This window comes from Juglans regia, chromosome 11 (genome assembly GCF_001411555.2).
Source record: "Juglans regia cultivar Chandler chromosome 11, Walnut 2.0, whole genome shotgun sequence".
NCBI lineage: Eukaryota > Viridiplantae > Streptophyta > Magnoliopsida > Fagales > Juglandaceae > Juglans > Juglans regia.
Window position 1 is genome coordinate 35,362,864 of NC_049911.1, and position 18,286 is coordinate 35,381,149.

The 18,286-nt window shown below is 38.6% G+C and overlaps 2 protein-coding genes across 3 annotated transcripts in view; one reads left to right on the forward strand and one right to left on the reverse strand.

The window, feature by feature from the left end:
- The window catches only part of LOC109009620 (protein TIC236, chloroplastic), a 40,758-nt gene extending 27,618 nt beyond the window's left edge, over positions 1-13,140 (forward strand). For both annotated transcript variants that reach the window (XM_035695636.1, XM_035695637.1), the window contains exons 18-24: positions 8,017-8,841; positions 8,979-9,259; positions 9,589-9,851; positions 10,625-10,863; positions 10,987-11,178; positions 12,098-12,370; positions 12,775-13,140. In XM_035695636.1, coding sequence (XP_035551529.1) covers positions 8,017-8,841; positions 8,979-9,259; positions 9,589-9,851; positions 10,625-10,863; positions 10,987-11,178; positions 12,098-12,370; positions 12,775-12,921 — 2,220 coding nt within the window. In that variant the 3' untranslated portion in view covers positions 12,922-13,140. The remainder of the gene's footprint in view (positions 1-8,016; positions 8,842-8,978; positions 9,260-9,588; positions 9,852-10,624; positions 10,864-10,986; positions 11,179-12,097; positions 12,371-12,774) is intronic.
- A 673-nt stretch (positions 13,141-13,813) lies between these two features.
- Positions 13,814-17,426, reverse strand: LOC109009623 (psbP domain-containing protein 5, chloroplastic-like). Its single transcript, XM_018990200.2, has 11 exons — positions 17,215-17,426; positions 16,954-17,120; positions 16,713-16,821; positions 16,546-16,595; positions 16,293-16,360; positions 16,109-16,207; positions 15,559-15,618; positions 15,282-15,341; positions 15,141-15,195; positions 14,704-14,753; positions 13,814-14,017 (listed from the first exon to the last, which is right to left on the reverse strand). Exons 1-11 carry the CDS (start codon positions 17,292-17,294, stop codon positions 13,919-13,921), a joined length of 897 nt encoding a protein of 298 aa, XP_018845745.1. The 5' UTR covers positions 17,295-17,426; the 3' UTR covers positions 13,814-13,918.
- Between the last annotated feature and the right edge of the window lie 860 nt (positions 17,427-18,286).

The window sequence follows — 18,286 nt, forward strand, 5'->3', positions numbered from 1 at the left end:
ATTGATGAAACCTGTGCAATTCTCAGAGAGATTAGGAGGTGCCAAGAGTAGGAAGGTGGTTATCTCACCGGAAGATGGAAGGAGGAAGGAAGGGGGGGCAGAACTCAAGCGTAATTATGGTGACGGTAGGAGTTACGAGGTGTTGGAAAACATAGAAGTGGAAGGGACACTTTGGCATTTACGTTCTGAATTAATGGGATGGAAGGATAAAATTGTCTTTTTATTGAATAAGGTTGATGGAGGGCTGGGTTTATTGATGGGTTTCGGCCATAAAATGGATGCCCAAGAAAATAAAGTGAGGCTGGTGGAGGGGATGAGTGGGTCAAGTGAGGTAGGCTGTGGTAGTGGGTTGGGTAGAGTTGTTGGAGGCCTAAGGAAAGCACTGTGGCTATTTTGGGCCCGAGAGGAGAAATGAAGCATCGACCCAACTCATCATTGGAGTCGATGGCTCGTTTGTCATCTCACAGAGGGGTGCGACGGAGGAAGGCAATCCTAATGGGAGTTTTCCGACGAGGAAGGGCTCGGAGGAGAGGGTGGTACTGAGATCTATCGGCTCGATAAATGAGAAGGAAGCTCGATCCAGCTGTTCGATGGCACCGTTGGTGGATTTGTCTTCACAGAATGGAGCGACGGTGGGAGGTGAGCAGGGTGAGTGTTCCTCGACGATGAATGACACAATGGCGACGCCATCTCAGGATATATCGAAGAGTTTGGATTCCGACAGTTTGCAAGATAGACTGAGATCGATGATTTGTGTGGTTTCTTCATCACATAGTGGTTCGATGGTGGAGGAAATGTGTTTTGGTGGGTCCTCGAGAGTGGGAAGCCATCTGGAGACTGAGATTGTGCATTCATCCTCGGTCTCAGATAGGGATCAGGAAGGGTTGAGTAAGGAGCAAGGTAGGAATGAAGAAGTTCTATCTGTTCATCACTATTAGGTGAGAAAGGGAGGGGAAGTAAGGGAGGAAGGTGTAAAGATGGTGGATGAGGTAGTTGAGAATGAGGGGGTGGAGAATCAGGTTTTTAATGTAGTTGGGATGCTGGAGAATGGAGCTATTTCTTCTGAAAATAATATTTTTGAGTTGCAAATGGGTCCTATTTGCTGTGCAGAGGAAGAGGGAGAAGGATGGTGAAGGATGAGGGATTTGTGGACAGGGTTAGAAGTGGTGGAATTCTTAGAATTTTTCAGGTACTCCTAGTTTTGTTTTGGCTGGAAAATTGAAATCTCTTAAGAAAGATATAAAGAGATGGAATAAAGAGGAGTTTGAGAATTTGGACAGCAAAAGGAAGCTTCTTATGGAAGAGTTGAGAGGTTTGGATGAGGAGGAGCTGCAAGGGGTTATTTCGGGAGTGGACAAGAAAAGAAAAATAGGGGTGGCTTCTGAACTGGAAAATATAGCGATAATGGAGGAAATTTCGTAGAGGCAAAAGTCTAGGGTGTTGAGGTTAAAGGAAGGAGACAGGTGCACTAAATTCTTTCATCAAATGGCGAACTCTCATAGAAGAAATAATGTAATTGAGGTTCTTCGAGATGTGGACAGACTTATTACGGATCAAGAAGATATTAAGGCTCACATAGTGAATTTTTATGAGTAGTTGTTTTCAGAAGATTTTTCTTGGAGACCAAAACTGGACAGACTTTGTTTTGATGCTATGGATCTGGTTGAAGTTGATTGGCTGGAGAGAGAGTTTGAAGGAGATGAGGTACTTAATGTGGTTAAGGGTATGGATAGGGACAAGGCTCCAGGTCCGGATGGGTTTTCTTTGGCGTTTTATCAAGCATGCTGGGACGTTGTTAGAGAAGATATTATGAATGTGTTCGCCGACATGAGGTTTGAGAAGAGTTTTAATGCGACTTTCATTGCACTTATTCTGAAAAAGGTAGGGGCTGTGGAGATAAGAGATTTTCGGCTTATTAGTTTGGTGAATGGAATGTATAAAATCATTTCTAAGGTGCTGGCCAACCGTTTGAGCAGGGTGATGGAGACGATTATTTTAAAATCGCAAAATGCCTTTGTGAGGGGAAGACAGATTTTAGATTCTGTTTTAATTGCTAATGAATGCTTGGAGAGTAGAATTAAATTGAGAAAGCTGGTATTATAATCAAATTGGACACGGAAAAGGCTTATGACCATGTGTGCTGAGATTTCCTTGTTTATATGCTGAGAAGATATGCTTTTGGAGATAAATGGTGTTCGTGGATAAAGCATTGTGTGTCGACTTCGAGATTTTCAATTTTGGTGAATGGAGAACCTGTAGGATTCTTTAGTAGCTCGCGTGGTTTGAGGCAAACTGATCCCATCTCTCCCTTTCTTTTTGTTATGATCATGGATGCCTTGAGTAGAATGATTGAGAAGGTGGTGGATGGTAATTTTCTGTCCAGCTTTGTGGTGGGTGACGAGGACCCGAGTAGTTTAAGTGTTTCACACTTATTGTTTGCTGATGATACATTGATTTGAGTGAGCCCAATTCTGACAGTCTTCGTGCTTTAAGAGCACTTTTGCTGTGTTTTGAAGCCATATTAGGGTTAAGAGTTAATTTATCGAAATCTGAAGTCATTCCTGTGGATTCTGTTCAGAATATTTCAGTCTTGGCAAGTATTCTGGGTTGCAGAATTTCTTCACTCCCTTTGAGGTACCTCAGGCTTCCTTTGGGGGCTTCTTATAAATCTGTTAATATTTGGGATGGGGTGATTGAGAAAATTACAAGGAGGTTAGCTGGTTGGAAGATGATCAACTTCTCTAAAGCAAAAAGATTAACTCTAATAAAAAGTACTTTGTCTAATCTTCCCAGTTATTTCTTATCTCTTTTTCTGTTGCCGGCAAGGGTAGAAAGAAGAATTGAGAGTTTATTTTGGAATTTTTTATGGGGTGGTAAAGGAGAAGAAGGTTAGTTGGAAGAAGGTATGTCAACCGATTGATTGTGGTGGGTTGGGGATAAAAAAAAACTTGAGATTTTTTAATAGAGCATTACTTGGGAAATGGCTTTGGAGATACCACTTGGAAAGAAATGCCTTATGGAGAAATGTTATTGATGTAAAATATGGTAGTTTGTGGGGAGGTTGGTGCCCAAGAGGTGGGGTGAGTTTGTGGAAGTTCATTAGGAAAGGATGGGGGGAATTTTCTAATCATATTAGATTAAAGGTGGAAGATGGGAAGAGGATACTTTGCTGGCATGACTTGTGGTGTGGGGAGTCTACACTTAAATTGGATTTTCCCTTTCTTTTCAGAATTGCAAGGGATCATAATGCAGCTGTGGGATATTTTTTCTTTTGCATTGACAATAATATTCAGTGGAATGTTAACTTTTTTAGGGATGTTAATGACTGGGAAGTCGATGATGTTAAGGCTTTTCTGGAAAGACTTTACAGTTCAAAGTTGATGCTAGGTGGGGAGGACAACATGCTGTGGGTTCCTGCAGGAAGTTCTAAGTTCTCAGTTTCCCCTTTTTGCGGCATATTAACCAGTCACAGGAGCTGTGAATTCCTCTGGAAAAACTTATGGAAAGTGAAAGTTCCTTCCAAGGTCGTTTTCTTCTGTTGGGTGGTATCCTTGGGCAAAGTGTTTTTTTTTTTTGTAAGTAAATGATTATATTAAAGAATAGGCATAGCCCTAAGTACACAAAGATAGTATACAAAGAGAAAACACCTATCTAGGATGAAGAAGAGGAAACAAGAAATTCAGCCAAGTCTAAGCCATTAAAGTCTATAGCTATGGACCATACAAATAACATTCTAACCAAAAAAAGATCTATGATCCCCAAAAGATCTCTCCTTGTCTTCGAACGTCCTGTTATTTCGTTCTTGCCATAAGTACCATAGAATACAAATAGGGATCATCTTCCAAACCGCTTTGATTTGTGATAAACCTCCTATAGTGGTCCAGCAAGCCAGGAGTGCCTCCACTGTGGCAGGCATAATCCAAGCTATCTCTATCCTGCTGAACACCTCAGCCCATAACGCTCTAGCAACATCACAATGTAATAGAAGATGATCCACCGTTTCACCACTCTTCTTACACATGCAACACCAATCTAGTATGATCACTCCACATCTTCGCAGATTATCCGTTGTCAAGATCTTTCCCAATGAAGCTGTCCATGCAAAGAAGGTTGCTTTGGGAGGCGTCTTATTCCGCCAGATCCTTTTCCATGGAAACTGAATGTTTTGGGCCTGTGTGAGAGACTCATAGAACAAGCGAACTGAAAATATGCCTTTACCTGCCGGTACCCACCACAATTTGTCATTTCCTTGGATGCTCGGTTTCACGGAATACAACAATTGAAAGAACTCTTCAATGCTACCAACTTCCTAGTCTTGAACCGCCCTACTAAAAACAATGTTTCACTGTACTAGATCTCCAGTTAACACCATAAAGCCCGCCATTGAAGCTTCTTTCTCACATGCAATCCTGAAAACTGAGAGGAATAAATCTTTTAGTCTATTGTTTCCACACCATACATCATTCCAGAATTTTATTCTAGAACCATCTCCCAGCACTACTCTAGTGTGACGAACAAACACCTCCCATTCCCTATTGATGTACTTCCAAGTCCCCAATCCGTGGGGCCCGTTTACCTCTCTACTACACCAAACCCCCCCCCCCCCCCCACAAAACACGCTTCCATATTTGTGGTCAATTACTGATTTCCATGGGGCTTTCGGTTCCGTGTTATAGCGCCACAACCATTTCCCAAGTAATGGCCTATTGAAAATCTTAAGTTTCTAATACCAAACCCTCCCATGGGAAGTGGGGAACATACCTTATTCCAATTGACAATGTGAAATTTAAATTCGGTCCCCATGCCACTCAACTCCAAAGGAATTCCCTATACAGTTTATAAATTCGGGTCGCCACGCTTGATGGAATTGTGAAAAGAGAGAGAAAATAAGTTGGTAGATTAGAGAGAGTACTTTTGATTAAAGTGATCCTACCCCCTTTTGACAAGTACAGTCTCTTCCACCCAGCCAATTTACGTTCAATCATCTCGATCACCGTATCCCATATTGTTGTAGTCCTTGGGACAGCACCCATGGGTAGGCCCAGGTATTTCAAAGGTAGGGCAGCCACCTTGCATCCTAGAGTGTTAGCCAATTGTCTGATATTACGGACATTACCAATTGGTACCAATTCTGATTTTTCAAGGTTTACTTTCATCCCCGATGCTGCTTCAAAGCAAAGTAAGAGTGCTCTCAGTATTCGCAATTGGTTTTGTTCTGCCTCACAGAATATAAGTGTATCATCTGCAAATAACAAGTGAGAGATGTTAATAATACCCCTAGAGGGGTCCCCCACCGAGAAACTAGTCATGAAGCCATTGCAAACCAACGCCGAGATCATTCTGCTCAGGGCCTCCATAACGATGACAAAGAGGAGCGGGAACAGTGGATCTCCTTGTCTCAGACCTCGAGAACTGTTGAAGAAACCAATTGGGTTACCACTAACTAACACCGAGAATTTCGCTGTCGATATGCACCATCTAATCCATGAGCACCATTTCTCCCCAAACCCACATCTCCCAAGCAAGTAGATTAAGAAATCCTAATTAACATGATCATTAGCCTTCTCCATATCTAACTTACAAAGGATTCCAGATTTAACCAAATTTTTGTCTGCTATCTATGCACTCATTAGCAATAAGGACTGAATCTAGGGTATGCCTTCCTTGTACAAATGCATTTTGGGATTTTGTGATGATCTTCCCCAACCCCTCCCCTAATCGGTTTGCAAGCACCTTATAAATAATCTTATACACCCCACTCACAAGACTAATAGGCCGAAAATCTTTGACATCCGATGCTCCTATCTTCTTAGGAATTAAAGCTATGAATGTGGCGTTTAGGCTTTTTTCAAATTTTCCGTTCCTGAAACACCTTCATCAAGTCCTCTTTCACCACTTTCCAACAAGTTTGGAAAAATCCCATAGAAAACCCATTCGGCCCAGGTGCTTTATCTTTGGTCATCTTCCTCACCACATCAAGGACCTCCACCTCTCCAAAAGGCCTCTCCAATCTCAAAACATCATGTGGTTCAATAGAGTCAAAAGTCAGCCCATCAATCTTAGGACGCCACCCCCTTTGTTCTGTAAGCAAGTGTTAAAAAAAACCAGCAATGTGATCTCTGATTACAGGGGCCTCGGTACATGCTACACCCTCTATATTCAACATCTCTATAGTATTGTTTCTCTTATGGGAATTTGCCATCTTATGAAAAAATTTTGCACTTCGATCCCCCTCTTTCAACCACAAAGCGCTAGATTTTTGCCGCCACAAAATCTCTTCTAACAAGATGACCCTCTCTAATTCAGTAACCACCTCTGACTTTCGGGAAACTTCTTCCAAGGAAAGAGCCCGCCCCTCCTGTGTCCTCTCTAGTTCTTGAAGCTCTACCGAAATGGACTTCTTTCGTTCCCCTATATTGCCAAAAGAGTGTGTTCCAAAGCTTCATGCCATTTTTTAAAGCTTTCAATTTACCTGCAAGAATGAAATTAGGGGTTCCTTCAAACTGATAAGAGGACCACCATTGCTGAACCCTATCCACAAAACCTTCAGTCTTCAGCCACATATTTTCGAATTTAAAGTACCGCCACCCACCTTGGATACCTCCACAATCAAGCAAGATTGGAAAATGATCCGAGCACAAACTAGACAGCCTCCTTTGACATACCTCTGGATAATGATCTTCCCACTCCGAAGATACTAAAAATCTGTCCAATCTCAACCACATGTGGTTATTAGACCACGTGAATGCCCCTCTCGTGAGAGGGATATCCACCAAATTCAATTCAAAGATAAAATCTGAAAATTCTCGCATTGCTGGTCTCATTCTACTATCACCTGAGCGTTTGCTTGGAAATTTTACAATATTGAAATCACCTCCTATACACTATGGTAATTCCCACCAGCTGATTATTCCAGCTAATTCTTCCTATAAGATACTTCTATTACTGTCCAAATTTGGCCTGTAAATACCAGCAAGGGCCCACATAAAGTTATCTTCCACATCTCTAAAAGACACTGCCACTGTGTGCTCCCCTATAAAGTCATCCATTCTCTCCACCACTCTTCTATCCCACATCATTAACACACCCCCCGACGCCCCGTCAGCCCAATCCACATATGTGCAACTCCATATACTTCTAACAATCCTTCTTGTAACATATTTCAGTTTGGTCTCCTGTAAACATACAATATCCACCCTCCATTCATCAAGTTTTTTATTCGAAAACATTTATTTGCCTCGTTGAGCCCTCGCACATTCCAAGAAACAATTTTCGGCTTCATAAAACAGGTGCTATTCCCTTCCCTGGGCAAAGTGTTGACAACTGAAAATCTTAGAATGAGAGGTATGTACATTGCTGATTGGTGTGTCATGTGCAAGAAGGATGGGGAATCTGTTAATCATCTCTTTCTTCGTTGTGAAGTGGCCAGGTTCTTGTGGAATGAGGTTTTGAATCGGTTTGGTCTTCTTTGGGTAATGCCTAAGGAAGTGGTGGATTTATTGGTAGGGCGGAAGAGATTGAAGGGTAGCAAGAATGCTGTTGATATTTGAAAGACGATTCATTCTTTTCTCATGTGGTGTCTATGGCTTGAAAGGAATGGGAGATGCTTCAAAGATAGAGAACGTTCATTAGGAGACCTTGGGGGATTTTTTCTTTAGTACTTTGAGTTTGTGGGTTAAAACTTTTGTAAGGGTTGATAATTTCCAGAATTTGTTTTAGATTTCCTTTTGGTATTAGAAAGTAGTAGGTTTTTCCTTTGTATACGTCCTGTGTACTTGCGCTTATGCCTATTATTGGGAATAAAATCTCTTATTACTTATAAAAAAAGTTATACTTATCTAACTTGGAGGAAAGATTTAGTCTTTTATTTTTTTACTCGACTTTTTGGCAGTTGTGATGATTTATACTTTCTGGAGAAGATAATTGTCATTTCATCACTCCCATTAATGTTCCTGGGACTTCTTCACTGCCAATTTTGTCATCTGATAATTTATTTATTATTATTTTTATTGTCAGGCTGAATTTGACTTTCATGGGGAGGACTGGGAATGGGGAACCTACAAAACTCAGCGTGTTTTGGCAGTTGGTGCATACAGCAATGATGATGGTTTGCGCCTTGACAGACTTTTTATCCAGAAGGATAATGCCACAATCCATGCGGATGGGACTTTGTTAGGGCCGAAAACCAATCTTCATTTTGCTGTGCTAAATTTTCCAGTGAGTCTAGTCCCTACGCTGGTTCAGGTCATTGAATCTTCAGCTACTGATGCTGTCCGCTCGTTGCGGCAATTATTAGCACCAATTAGGGGTATATTGCACATGGAAGGAGATCTCAGAGGCAGTCTTGCAAAACCTGAATGTGACGTACAGGTAAGGCTCCTTGATGGTGCCATCGGGGGCATTGATCTTGGACGAGCTGAAATTGTTGCTTCCCTAACCTCAACTAGTCGTTTTCTATTCAATGCAAAATTTGAACCTATCATTCAAAATGGCCACGTACACATTCAAGGAAGTGTCCCTGTCACTTTCGTTCCAAATAATATTCTACTGGAAGAAGATATTGAAACAGATAAAGGAGCAGCAGCTTGGTTCCCCGGTTGGCTGAAAGAAAGGGGTATGGGTTCTGCTGATGAAGCCAGTGACAATAAAGTTTCTAGAGATAGAAATGAAGAAGGTTGGGATACTCAATTAGCAGAAAGCCTGAAAGGTCTAAACTGGAACATTTTAGATGTTGGAGAAGTTAGAGTTGATGCAGATATTAAAGATGGGGGTATGATGTTGTTAACAGCTTTGTCTCCTTATGCTAACTGGCTTCAGGGCAATGCTGAAATTATGCTCCAGGTGAGCAAAGTCATGCATTCTGCAAGGGCTTATCTTTAACTTTAAACTTACACCTGCAAAAAAGGGTAAAATTTCACCTTAAAGTAATTAGTCCGTGCCTTACTTTCCTAAGGTTTGTGATGTGTTCCAATAAATAGGTCAGAGGTACGGTTGAACAGCCATTGCTCAATGGATCTGCTTCATTCCACAGGGCATCTATATCATCACCAGTACTTCGAAAACCGCTCACAAACTTTGGTGGCACTGTCAATGTGAAATCAAATAGACTATGCATCACTTCATTGGATAGTAGGGTGGGCAGAAGGGGAAAGATTTTTCTGAAAGGGAATCTGCCCCTCAGAACCAGTGAAGTCTCCCTTGGTGATAAAATTGACCTGAAATGTGAAGTCCTGGAAGTACGGGCAAAGAATATACTTAGGTTTGTAATTGCAATTTCTCACATAAAGATATTCACTAAGCATATGTTCCACCTCATTGATGGCGACTTAATTGTGGGCGTACATGTGCATGGTCCCTCTGTTCATGTTTCACATTTGATAATGTTGCTCCTTTCTATATATTGGTTTTTGTTTTGTGATCACCATCCAAAAATATAAACAAAGTATCTGTTGTCTATAATGTTGTTTATTTATTCATTTTCCTTTGAGCTTATAATCCATAGATAATTTTTTTTTAATTAAATTTTATTAACTTCTTTCCCCGGCTTCACCTTGCACATGCTAAACTCACTTCTGACTAAAACTACAGTGGTCAGCTTGACACTCAGATGCAAATAACTGGCTCTATATTGGAACCAAATATTTCTGGAATTCTAAAATTGAGCCATGGAGAAGCATATCTGCCACATGATAAGGGTAGTGGAGCTGCTCATTTTAATAGATTGGCATCGAACCAGTCCCAGCTTCCTAGCAGTGGCGTCAAATTCAATCATGCAGTTGCTTCGAGATATGTTTCACGGTTTTTCAGTTCAGAACCTGCTACTTCATGGGCCAAATTCACCCAATCCCCAGGTGGCACACTCGTATTTCATAAGTTTCAATGTGATATGTAGAACTTTTGCATCAATGATCTTGCACTGAACTCATGAGTTTAATGCTTTCTTCCATGGGCTGCTTAATCGTGCCTCAAGTTTTTGCAAATAGCCCTACGCGATACTTGTCCATTCTGTTTGTTCACTGTCCTAACTTGTAACTAGGTGTTCTCGCTTGTATGCTTGTGTACTTGGGCTGTGCCTACCTACTTGATCAATAAAATTTTATTTTACTTGTCAAAAAGAAAAATGTTTGTTCCCTGACCCAGCTCACCACCTTTTCTCTATCTACACTAGTGATTGGGTTAAAATGATATCTGTCTGCTGCTTCATATGAAATTGGGCTTTTGTTTGTAATTTTACCAAAGTAAATTGAAATGTGAGAAGTTTATATTTAAAAGGTACCCAAGTTAAACCTATATATATTTCAGTTCTTGTGTGTTCTTTCTTTCACATTTGTGCTTAAGCTATGGATATGAAATAAAAATAGCAGTAGGGTTTGAAATGTTGTTTTTGTGAGAAGTTTATTTTTTTATTTTTTTGGGTTTTGAATTAATACATATAAAGTAATCAACATTCTTTACTTATGCCACCGTGTGTTTCGGTTTTTTCCTTGTATGAGGAAAGACTATTCATGCTGTGGCATATATAATAATATAGGCATAATTATCTACCTATCAAAAAAGTAATCAACATTCTATGTCGTTATTTAGCAAAAGCTGTTTTGCTTACATTGTTTCCGCACCTTGGCAGTTAAATCAGCTGGAACTGAAAAGGAAATGGAGCAAGTGAACGCCAAACCAAATTTAGATATCCGCCTCAGTGATTTAAAGCTTGTTCTAGGACCAGAATTGAGGATAATTTACCCTTTGATTCTTAATTTTGCTGTCAGTGGAGAGCTTGAGCTAAATGGCCTGGCTCATCCCAAATTGATAAAACCTAAAGGTATTCTAACATTTGAAAATGGTGACGTGAATCTTGTGGCGACTCAGGTGAGCCCCATGTTAACTTTGTAGTGTAGATTTTCTTGTGCACTGCTTGTTATCTTATTAGTGTTTCTATAGTCTGGGTCTTGTTTTATGTTGAAAATGTGATGTTGGCCTATACAAATTCAGGTGAGGCTTAAGCGAGAGCATCTGAATGTCGCAAAATTTGAGCCCGAGTATGGGCTAGATCCAATGCTTGATTTAGCTTTGGTTGGATCCGAGTGGCAATTCAGAATTCAAAGTCGGGCCAGCAATTGGCAAGACAAACTGGTAGTGACCTCAACACGATCCGTGGAACAGGATGTCCTTTCACCTACTGAGGTAGCATCTGATACTTTGGTTGGTTATGAATTTGCAGTTTCTTTCCATTTATGTTAAACAATCAGCCTTTTCTGGCTTTAAAACCCTTTCTCCCACAGATTGTTTCATGCCACATTACACATGCACTTATAAAGTGTTCAAAATATGGCGTAGATGATACATCAGCTGTTAAAAACAAAAGAAAAACATGCCTATAGAAAAAACCAAAACAAAAGAAAAACATATGGGATATTTTTTTGTAAACAAGATAAGAAATTTATTGATAATTGAAGAGTTGCCATCCATGTACACAGGGAATATACAAGATTAAAAAAAGCTAGGCAGAATTGAGCTTGGCCAGTCTTTTCACAATTCTCAAAGTTTCGATCTTTCCTTTCTTTCCGTTAGCACCGCATTATGCACGACAGGATCAGCTTCCATAAAAAGAGTATCCCTCTCAGAACTAGAAAACTTCCTTTTCCAACTTCACAAAAGATCCACCACTATATATGGCATAATTCATTCGAGCCCAAATAAGCCAAAAATTGTGTTCCACAGAGCACTAGCTATCTTAGCGTGAAGTAGTAGATAATCCATCGTTCCCCATTCCTCATGCACATACAGCACCAATCGACAAGCACAATATCTAAAATGGTATGGCCAACGATGAACAATAGAGGAAAAATGAAAGATCAAGTCATACACTACCACCAACATATCATCAGGCTAGATTATCAAAATTTCTCATGTTTTGGAAGTTTTCTTTCGGGATGCAAAAACGTACTTAAATTTGGTGGGGTGTGCCTCTGTGTGTGTGTGCACGCACGCTCGAATTTTTCTCTTTGCAATTGGAGAATCCATTCACCTTCTGGTTTATTTTATTTTTTTCATGCACCATATCTACATGATTTGATCTCATAAATCTTATCAATCCTCACAGGCTGCTAGAGTCTTTGAGAGCCAATTGGCGGAGTCCATCTTGGAAGGTGATGGCCAGCTGGCACTTGAAAAGCTTGCGACTGCAACACTTGAAACATTAATGCCAAGAATTGAAGGAAAAGGAGAATTTGGCCAGGCTAGGTGGAGATTAGTATATGCACCACAGATCCCTAGTTTGCTCTCTTTCGATCCGACAGTTGATCCTCTCAAATCTCTGGCCAATAATATTTCATTCGGTACTGAGGTTGAAGTCCAGCTAGGAAAACGCCTTCAGGTTATCTTGAAACTCTTTTCAATTTGCACAACTTATGAATGATGTTTTTAGGTAGCTTTCTTGTGAAAAACGTAAATCAGTTGAGTTGGATTATTCGTAATAAAGGGGAACAAAATAAAAATATTAGATTATCCTCAAGTTGAAGAAGTAAGCCCTCTTTTCCATTCAAGCATTGTATAGTTGCATTTTGAATCTTGCTTTCGGGTATTTGTCCAACAAAACACCTTTAATGGGACAAAAAAAAAAAAAACCTTGGTTTGGTTCGGAACAGCTCAAGAATGAAATGTTGTGGTCCTAAGGTGTTTTATATGGTATTTGTTATTATTTTCTTTGAATTTGTATACTGCCTTTTAAACCATCCGTTATATTGTCGTATCTTTCTTTCCCCCCCGTTTTCTTTCTAGGCCTCCATTGTTAGGCAGATGAAAGACTCAGAGATGGCAATGCAGTGGACCTTGATCTACCAGCTTACAAGCCGATTGCGAGTGCTCCTACAATCCGCTCCATCCAAACGCCTTCTTTTTGAATATTCTACCACATCACAAGATTAACACCCTGGTCATGTTCTCCCGTCTCATTCTCTCTCTCTCTCTCTCTTCAAATTTTAGATATTGTTCTTGGCTCAAAGAACTTGTTCATATTTAGTTAGAAATGCTGCTTTGTACAGACTTTGACAGCAAAGCAATACTGATTTGATTGAACTTCTGGGCAAATAAAAAATTTCTTCCGCAGTTACAGGTAAATTACAAATCAGTCGTCCTCTTCTTCAAGTTAAATCGCCTGTTTGCAAGTCTTTTCTACAGTAACCCAATCTGTGAACAATGTTTAGGTTATCACATTTGAGCTTTTGAAAAGTGTTTACATTTAATAGTCGTGATCATCCCTCGTAAATCGATTTCCTTGATAATTGATAAAAAAAAATATATATTTAAAAAAAAAAAATATGACCTTTTGGCTGAGAGCTTAGCTACTCGTCACACACCACACTACTCATCTTACATTGACAGAACATATTAGAACTCAAGTTCTTCCGAAAATAAGTAATAAGGTCGACGTGGACAACGTCACGATAGTACCTGATATTTCATTAATATATATGACTTTTGCATTTGAAAATCGACTTAGACTTGAATTTCATTCCTAAGAGATAAAATTATAATTTTATCCTGGCCCTGCGAAAAAATGCGATTCATAATATTTCGAACAACTGAGAGAGTCATGTCGACTGTTAAGTATTTTTTACGGGGCTGCGATATGCATTGGGTTACGTCCAGAGTAGCAGGACTCTTTTAACACTAACAATGTTTTTTTAAGACTTAACAATGTGGTCCTTCCATCTACAGTCGTGAATGGGGAGGACTAACAAAAGGCTGTTGTAACTTGTAACTTGACACGATTGTCATCTCACATGGCATACACAGCCCCATCGACAAGACAACGTTGTTTAGAAACGAAATTTAGAGACCATAAATTAAAGTGACGAAAGAATGAACATCAACCAAAATATCAATGATCAAAAGTTTATATCAATCAAAATTATAAAATAGTTCACCAAAATCTCCACGGATCCTTGTAAGGAGGTACATAGTTTTCTGTGGGAGGATTAAGGCGAAAAGATGCCACTGTTTTCTCCAAGAAAGGCCCCATCTGCATTACGTTAAAGTCAATTTTCTTTTAATTATTCAAGATAGATCCCAGAGACTGAGTGTATATATATGTACAACATTATCTTCAAGCGTGCAGAACAACAGAAAGGTTTCAATTCTCATCAAAATTAATATACTGCAATATCAATCTATCTTAATTTCTGAGTTCTAAACACACCAAAAATTGAGAATACCCTATACATAGTATCATATATATTCCCTAGGGTAAACTTGTTGAATAATGTAGTCTCATTGAAGGACTCCCCCCAAGTGTTATTGTTCCCATCAACATAATGTGTGTGATGTGTATACCTGCATGCCCACACGTGATTGTTTGTGTGTGCGCGCGAGAGAGAGAGAGAGAGAGTCACCTTGTTCCACGCTTGCTAAGGATTAAAGCATTTAGGGGGCACAGATATGAGGTTAAGGGTGGTTGGTATACATGTGTGAGTGTGAAAAAGGTCAAGTCTTACATTAGAAAGATGTCACAAGTGGTCAATATAACACAAACACAATTAGAACCTATAGGCTTAAACTTTGGGTTGAATGATGTCTTAACAAGTTATATTACGGTCTCATTGCATAAGTACAATGGATTGCGATTATAATGCTAACAAATGTATGTGTGACATTTATACATATATGCCTACATATATGTGTATGTGTCTGAGAGAGAGAAAGAGTCACCTTATTCCACTGCTTGCTAAGGGTTGAAGCATTTAGAGAATACAAATAACCTGCAATTCAGTTTTGGAAAAGTCCAGTGAAAACATTTTCAAGTGCAAGAATTAAAATCACAAGAATAAGACCAAGATCCTGGAGTACAGCGAGTACATCTGCCATGTTGAATAAATCAGCCTACCCATTGAATCTGACAAAAAATAGCCATACAGAAGACATCCATGCACAAACTTATTTTTCCCTCCAATTTGAAATTGGATATGAGCAAGTTCATAAATGACTGAGTTTTTTTTTCTCTTTAATGAATTTAATCACTACAATGCTTTCAAGTGCTTGATATATGTACTTCAAGAAAGCTTCAAGAGCAGGATCAGCAAAGACAGCTAAAAAAATTGCAACATGCAAGCTACTTAGTAGAAAAGACAGAAGTAATAGGGTCATACCATCTCGTTCAGCTGTTGACGCAACATAACGTCGATAAAGATTTGGTTCTTGAGCCTGCAAATTTGATAGAAGCATTGAAAAACCTGACAGCTTGTATCTATTTTTGCATTGAAATTGCTACTGAAGCTATAATCACTTACAATTTTGGTAGGCGATTTGCGAACAAGGTAGTCATAGTACCAGTATGGCTCCCCATCAATCTGGAACAAGCAACTGTGATCAAGTTCTACATAAATAAATTAAGTCACAAAAACATGAACACATGTGCATGTTTGATTGGGCGCATGGATGTATCCTATACGTATACAAGTACATAAAATAGATACAATGATGCTTTTGGCCATGTAAGTACTGGAGTTTTTACTTATGTTGAGGTCAATAATCGATGAATAAAAAAAGTAAAGTTTGAGAGATCACTTCACTAGAATGTGCATCAAGAACTGAGCTCTCAGCCATGCGCTGACTTGAGGTGACTCGCTGCAAAGTATAGTAGCAAGTTTCTTCAAATTAGAATTGACTTCCAAGGAGTCATGCTTTTAGAAGGGAATACTACAGCAGAAGCACCAATGCAATGAATAATCTCCCTTCTTGTTCTTTTCATCCAGCCAATGAAACTTGTAAGCAGTGTGTGTGTGTGTGTTTCCCTCGTGATTTTTACAGCTTTTTACCTTTGATATCTTGAAACACCTTGTTATGCATGCACATATCGTCAGGCCCATAGTCAATTAGCATGTAATTCCTTTTCAAGTTGGCAGGTCGGTAATCTCTCATCTCTCAGGTTTTGAATCCTATTTGATAGTTGGGACAAAATCTAGCCTAGTAAATGCGTCCAAAAGAACTGAAGTTGCCCATAAAACTTCAAGGTTTTATAATGGTTCTCAACAAAGTAGAAAACCCACCAAATATTCTTCCTAAAACTGAAGATCTAGTACATATGAGACCATATGAGACTGGCAGAGTCAATTACCAAGGCAGACTTGTCTGACAAAACAGAGTCAGCAACGTCTTTTGCAGTCCATGTCCTCTTGTCCTTCGTTTTTATAAACTGTGAATTTGGGGGACCTATCTGAACCAAAGGATAAAAACATAAACCTTGAGAAAAAATTGAAAGGGATTCGACTTAGAAAGTACATTCTTATATCAAAAGTTACCGAGACAGATATGATGAGGTTATCAATAATGTCAACACGCTCTGACACAATGCGTAGGCGGGCATCAGCTGTTTCACAATCAAAACAATATCCGGTTAGTACCACATGGGTGATCTTCATTGCTTCATGTTATTCTGTATAACAGTTCCCGAGTGATCCAAAAATCCAATTGCGCCAGGTAAAACTTGGACATTGGAGCTGCTGCAGAATGATTATCATCAATCCTACTGCAGAGTAAGATAGCCAAACTTACGAGATAGTGGTGCAGCTGACGAATAGCGTTCTGGCTTCCTAGATTCCACCCTTTAACATACATTTAAAAGAGTCAGGTTCCTGTAAATCAAATAATGAATGAGATGCATAATTGTCTTTTGAATGAACAACGTATAAAATTATAATCTTTTTATGCAGAAGACCTACCATTTGAAGAGGAAATTTTTAGATGGCAACTCAACTGGGTACAAATAAGAATAAGAATTTATATCATCGACCAGTGAAACCATTTTCAACTCCTCCTCTGCATGAGAACCTGCAAGAGAACAGAGCAAATTTCGAGGATTTAGCAGTATTTCTCGATGTATATAAAACATCCAAAAACAAACAGAACCAGTCTTGAATAAAATAAGAAATAAAGAGCCCGTTAAGTGCAAACAAAGTGTACCTAGAGACGGGAAAACTAAAGATAATGAATAAGAGAGGCCGAAGAGCACCAAATCCCGTCTGGAGAACCCATTTTCCGTAGTGGATTCAGAAGTATCACACGCACAAATCTGTAGTTTCTCGCGTATTCTACATTTCTTGTGGTCGAGCGTAGTTCTGGTCTGGTTTCTGATTGCCAACACAGAAACATTTGATACACACAAAACATGCATACTTCACTACATACATGCATCCACACCAGTAACTCGGGGAAAGAAAGTACCTGAAACAGAGGTGGTGTGGAAGAAAAGGGTGGTTGGTTGTGAAGAGAGAAGGAGAAGGAGAGAGAAGAACCATTTTCATGGATCCTCTCTTTTTTCTTTCTGGTAACTTTGTCAGCTCATCCACTAGGATTGCGCAGGGGAGGAGCAAGAGCAAGAGCACCCCTCCTAGTTTTCGCACTTGCTCAGACCGTGGAGATATTTGGTAGATAGCTTTGGTTTTCTCTGCAGTTCGTCTGTTTAGTTCTCTGCAGTTTGTCTGTTTCAGTATAAAAAAATAAAAATAAAAAATAAAACTTAACAAAGATAAATGATATTTCAGTATAAATGAATAAATAAAAATTTACATAAAAAAATTAATTTTATGACATTTACACAAACTATCTAAAGCAATGGTTATCAGATTAGTCAAATGCCAGTCAAGTCAAAATTTTGATTTCTCGAATTGGATATAAGAATCATTTTATCTCATTTTATTTTATTTTATTATTATAATTTTTTTAAATTCTCATATAAAATATAATAATTAATTCAATTTTTTTAATTATCAAAATAATAATAATATTAAAAAATAATAGTATAATAATATTTTATTCAATTTTCAACTTTTATTTAAAACCATCTCATCTCACTATCTAAATTTCACCTAATTTTTTTTAAAATCAACTGCATTAGACTAGTCAAATCACTTCAAATCAAATTATGAGCTACAGTAAATAAAAAACAAAAGTCATATTTGATGAGTTATTATTCACCAACCAAAAAAATATTTTATTAAAAAGTATTCTCTTTCTCTTACGTTTTTCTTCTTGTTAAATAATTTGTTTGAACAGTAAAAATTAAATTATTAATTAATATATGAAGTATATTTATACAATATAAAAAAATATATATTATATTATTATTTTAACTTTAAAATAGTATGTCCAATATAAATTAACCTCTTTAAAAATTTTGAATTTAGTCAAAACTTAGATTTACAATGGCTAGCTCTAAATAATTCAAGAAAAACGGTAAGATCCATTTACTATTAATTTACTCCTCTTTTTATATTTGATTTTTTTTTAATTTTTT

Excerpts from the sequence above, each read along its gene's own strand:
- LOC109009623 (XM_018990200.2), bottom strand. The coding sequence starts at position 17,294 with ATGAAAATGGTTCTTCTCTCTCCTTCTCCTTCTCTCTTCACAACCAAC. Across the intron at positions 16,596-16,712 it reads AAAAATTTCCTCTTCAAATG|GGTGGAATCTAGGAAGCCAG; the intron begins GTAGGTCTTCTG and ends TGTATGTTAAAG. Across the intron at positions 14,754-15,140 it reads GTCAACAGCTGAACGAGATG|GTTATTTGTATTCTCTAAAT; the intron begins GTATGACCCTAT and ends ACTGAATTGCAG.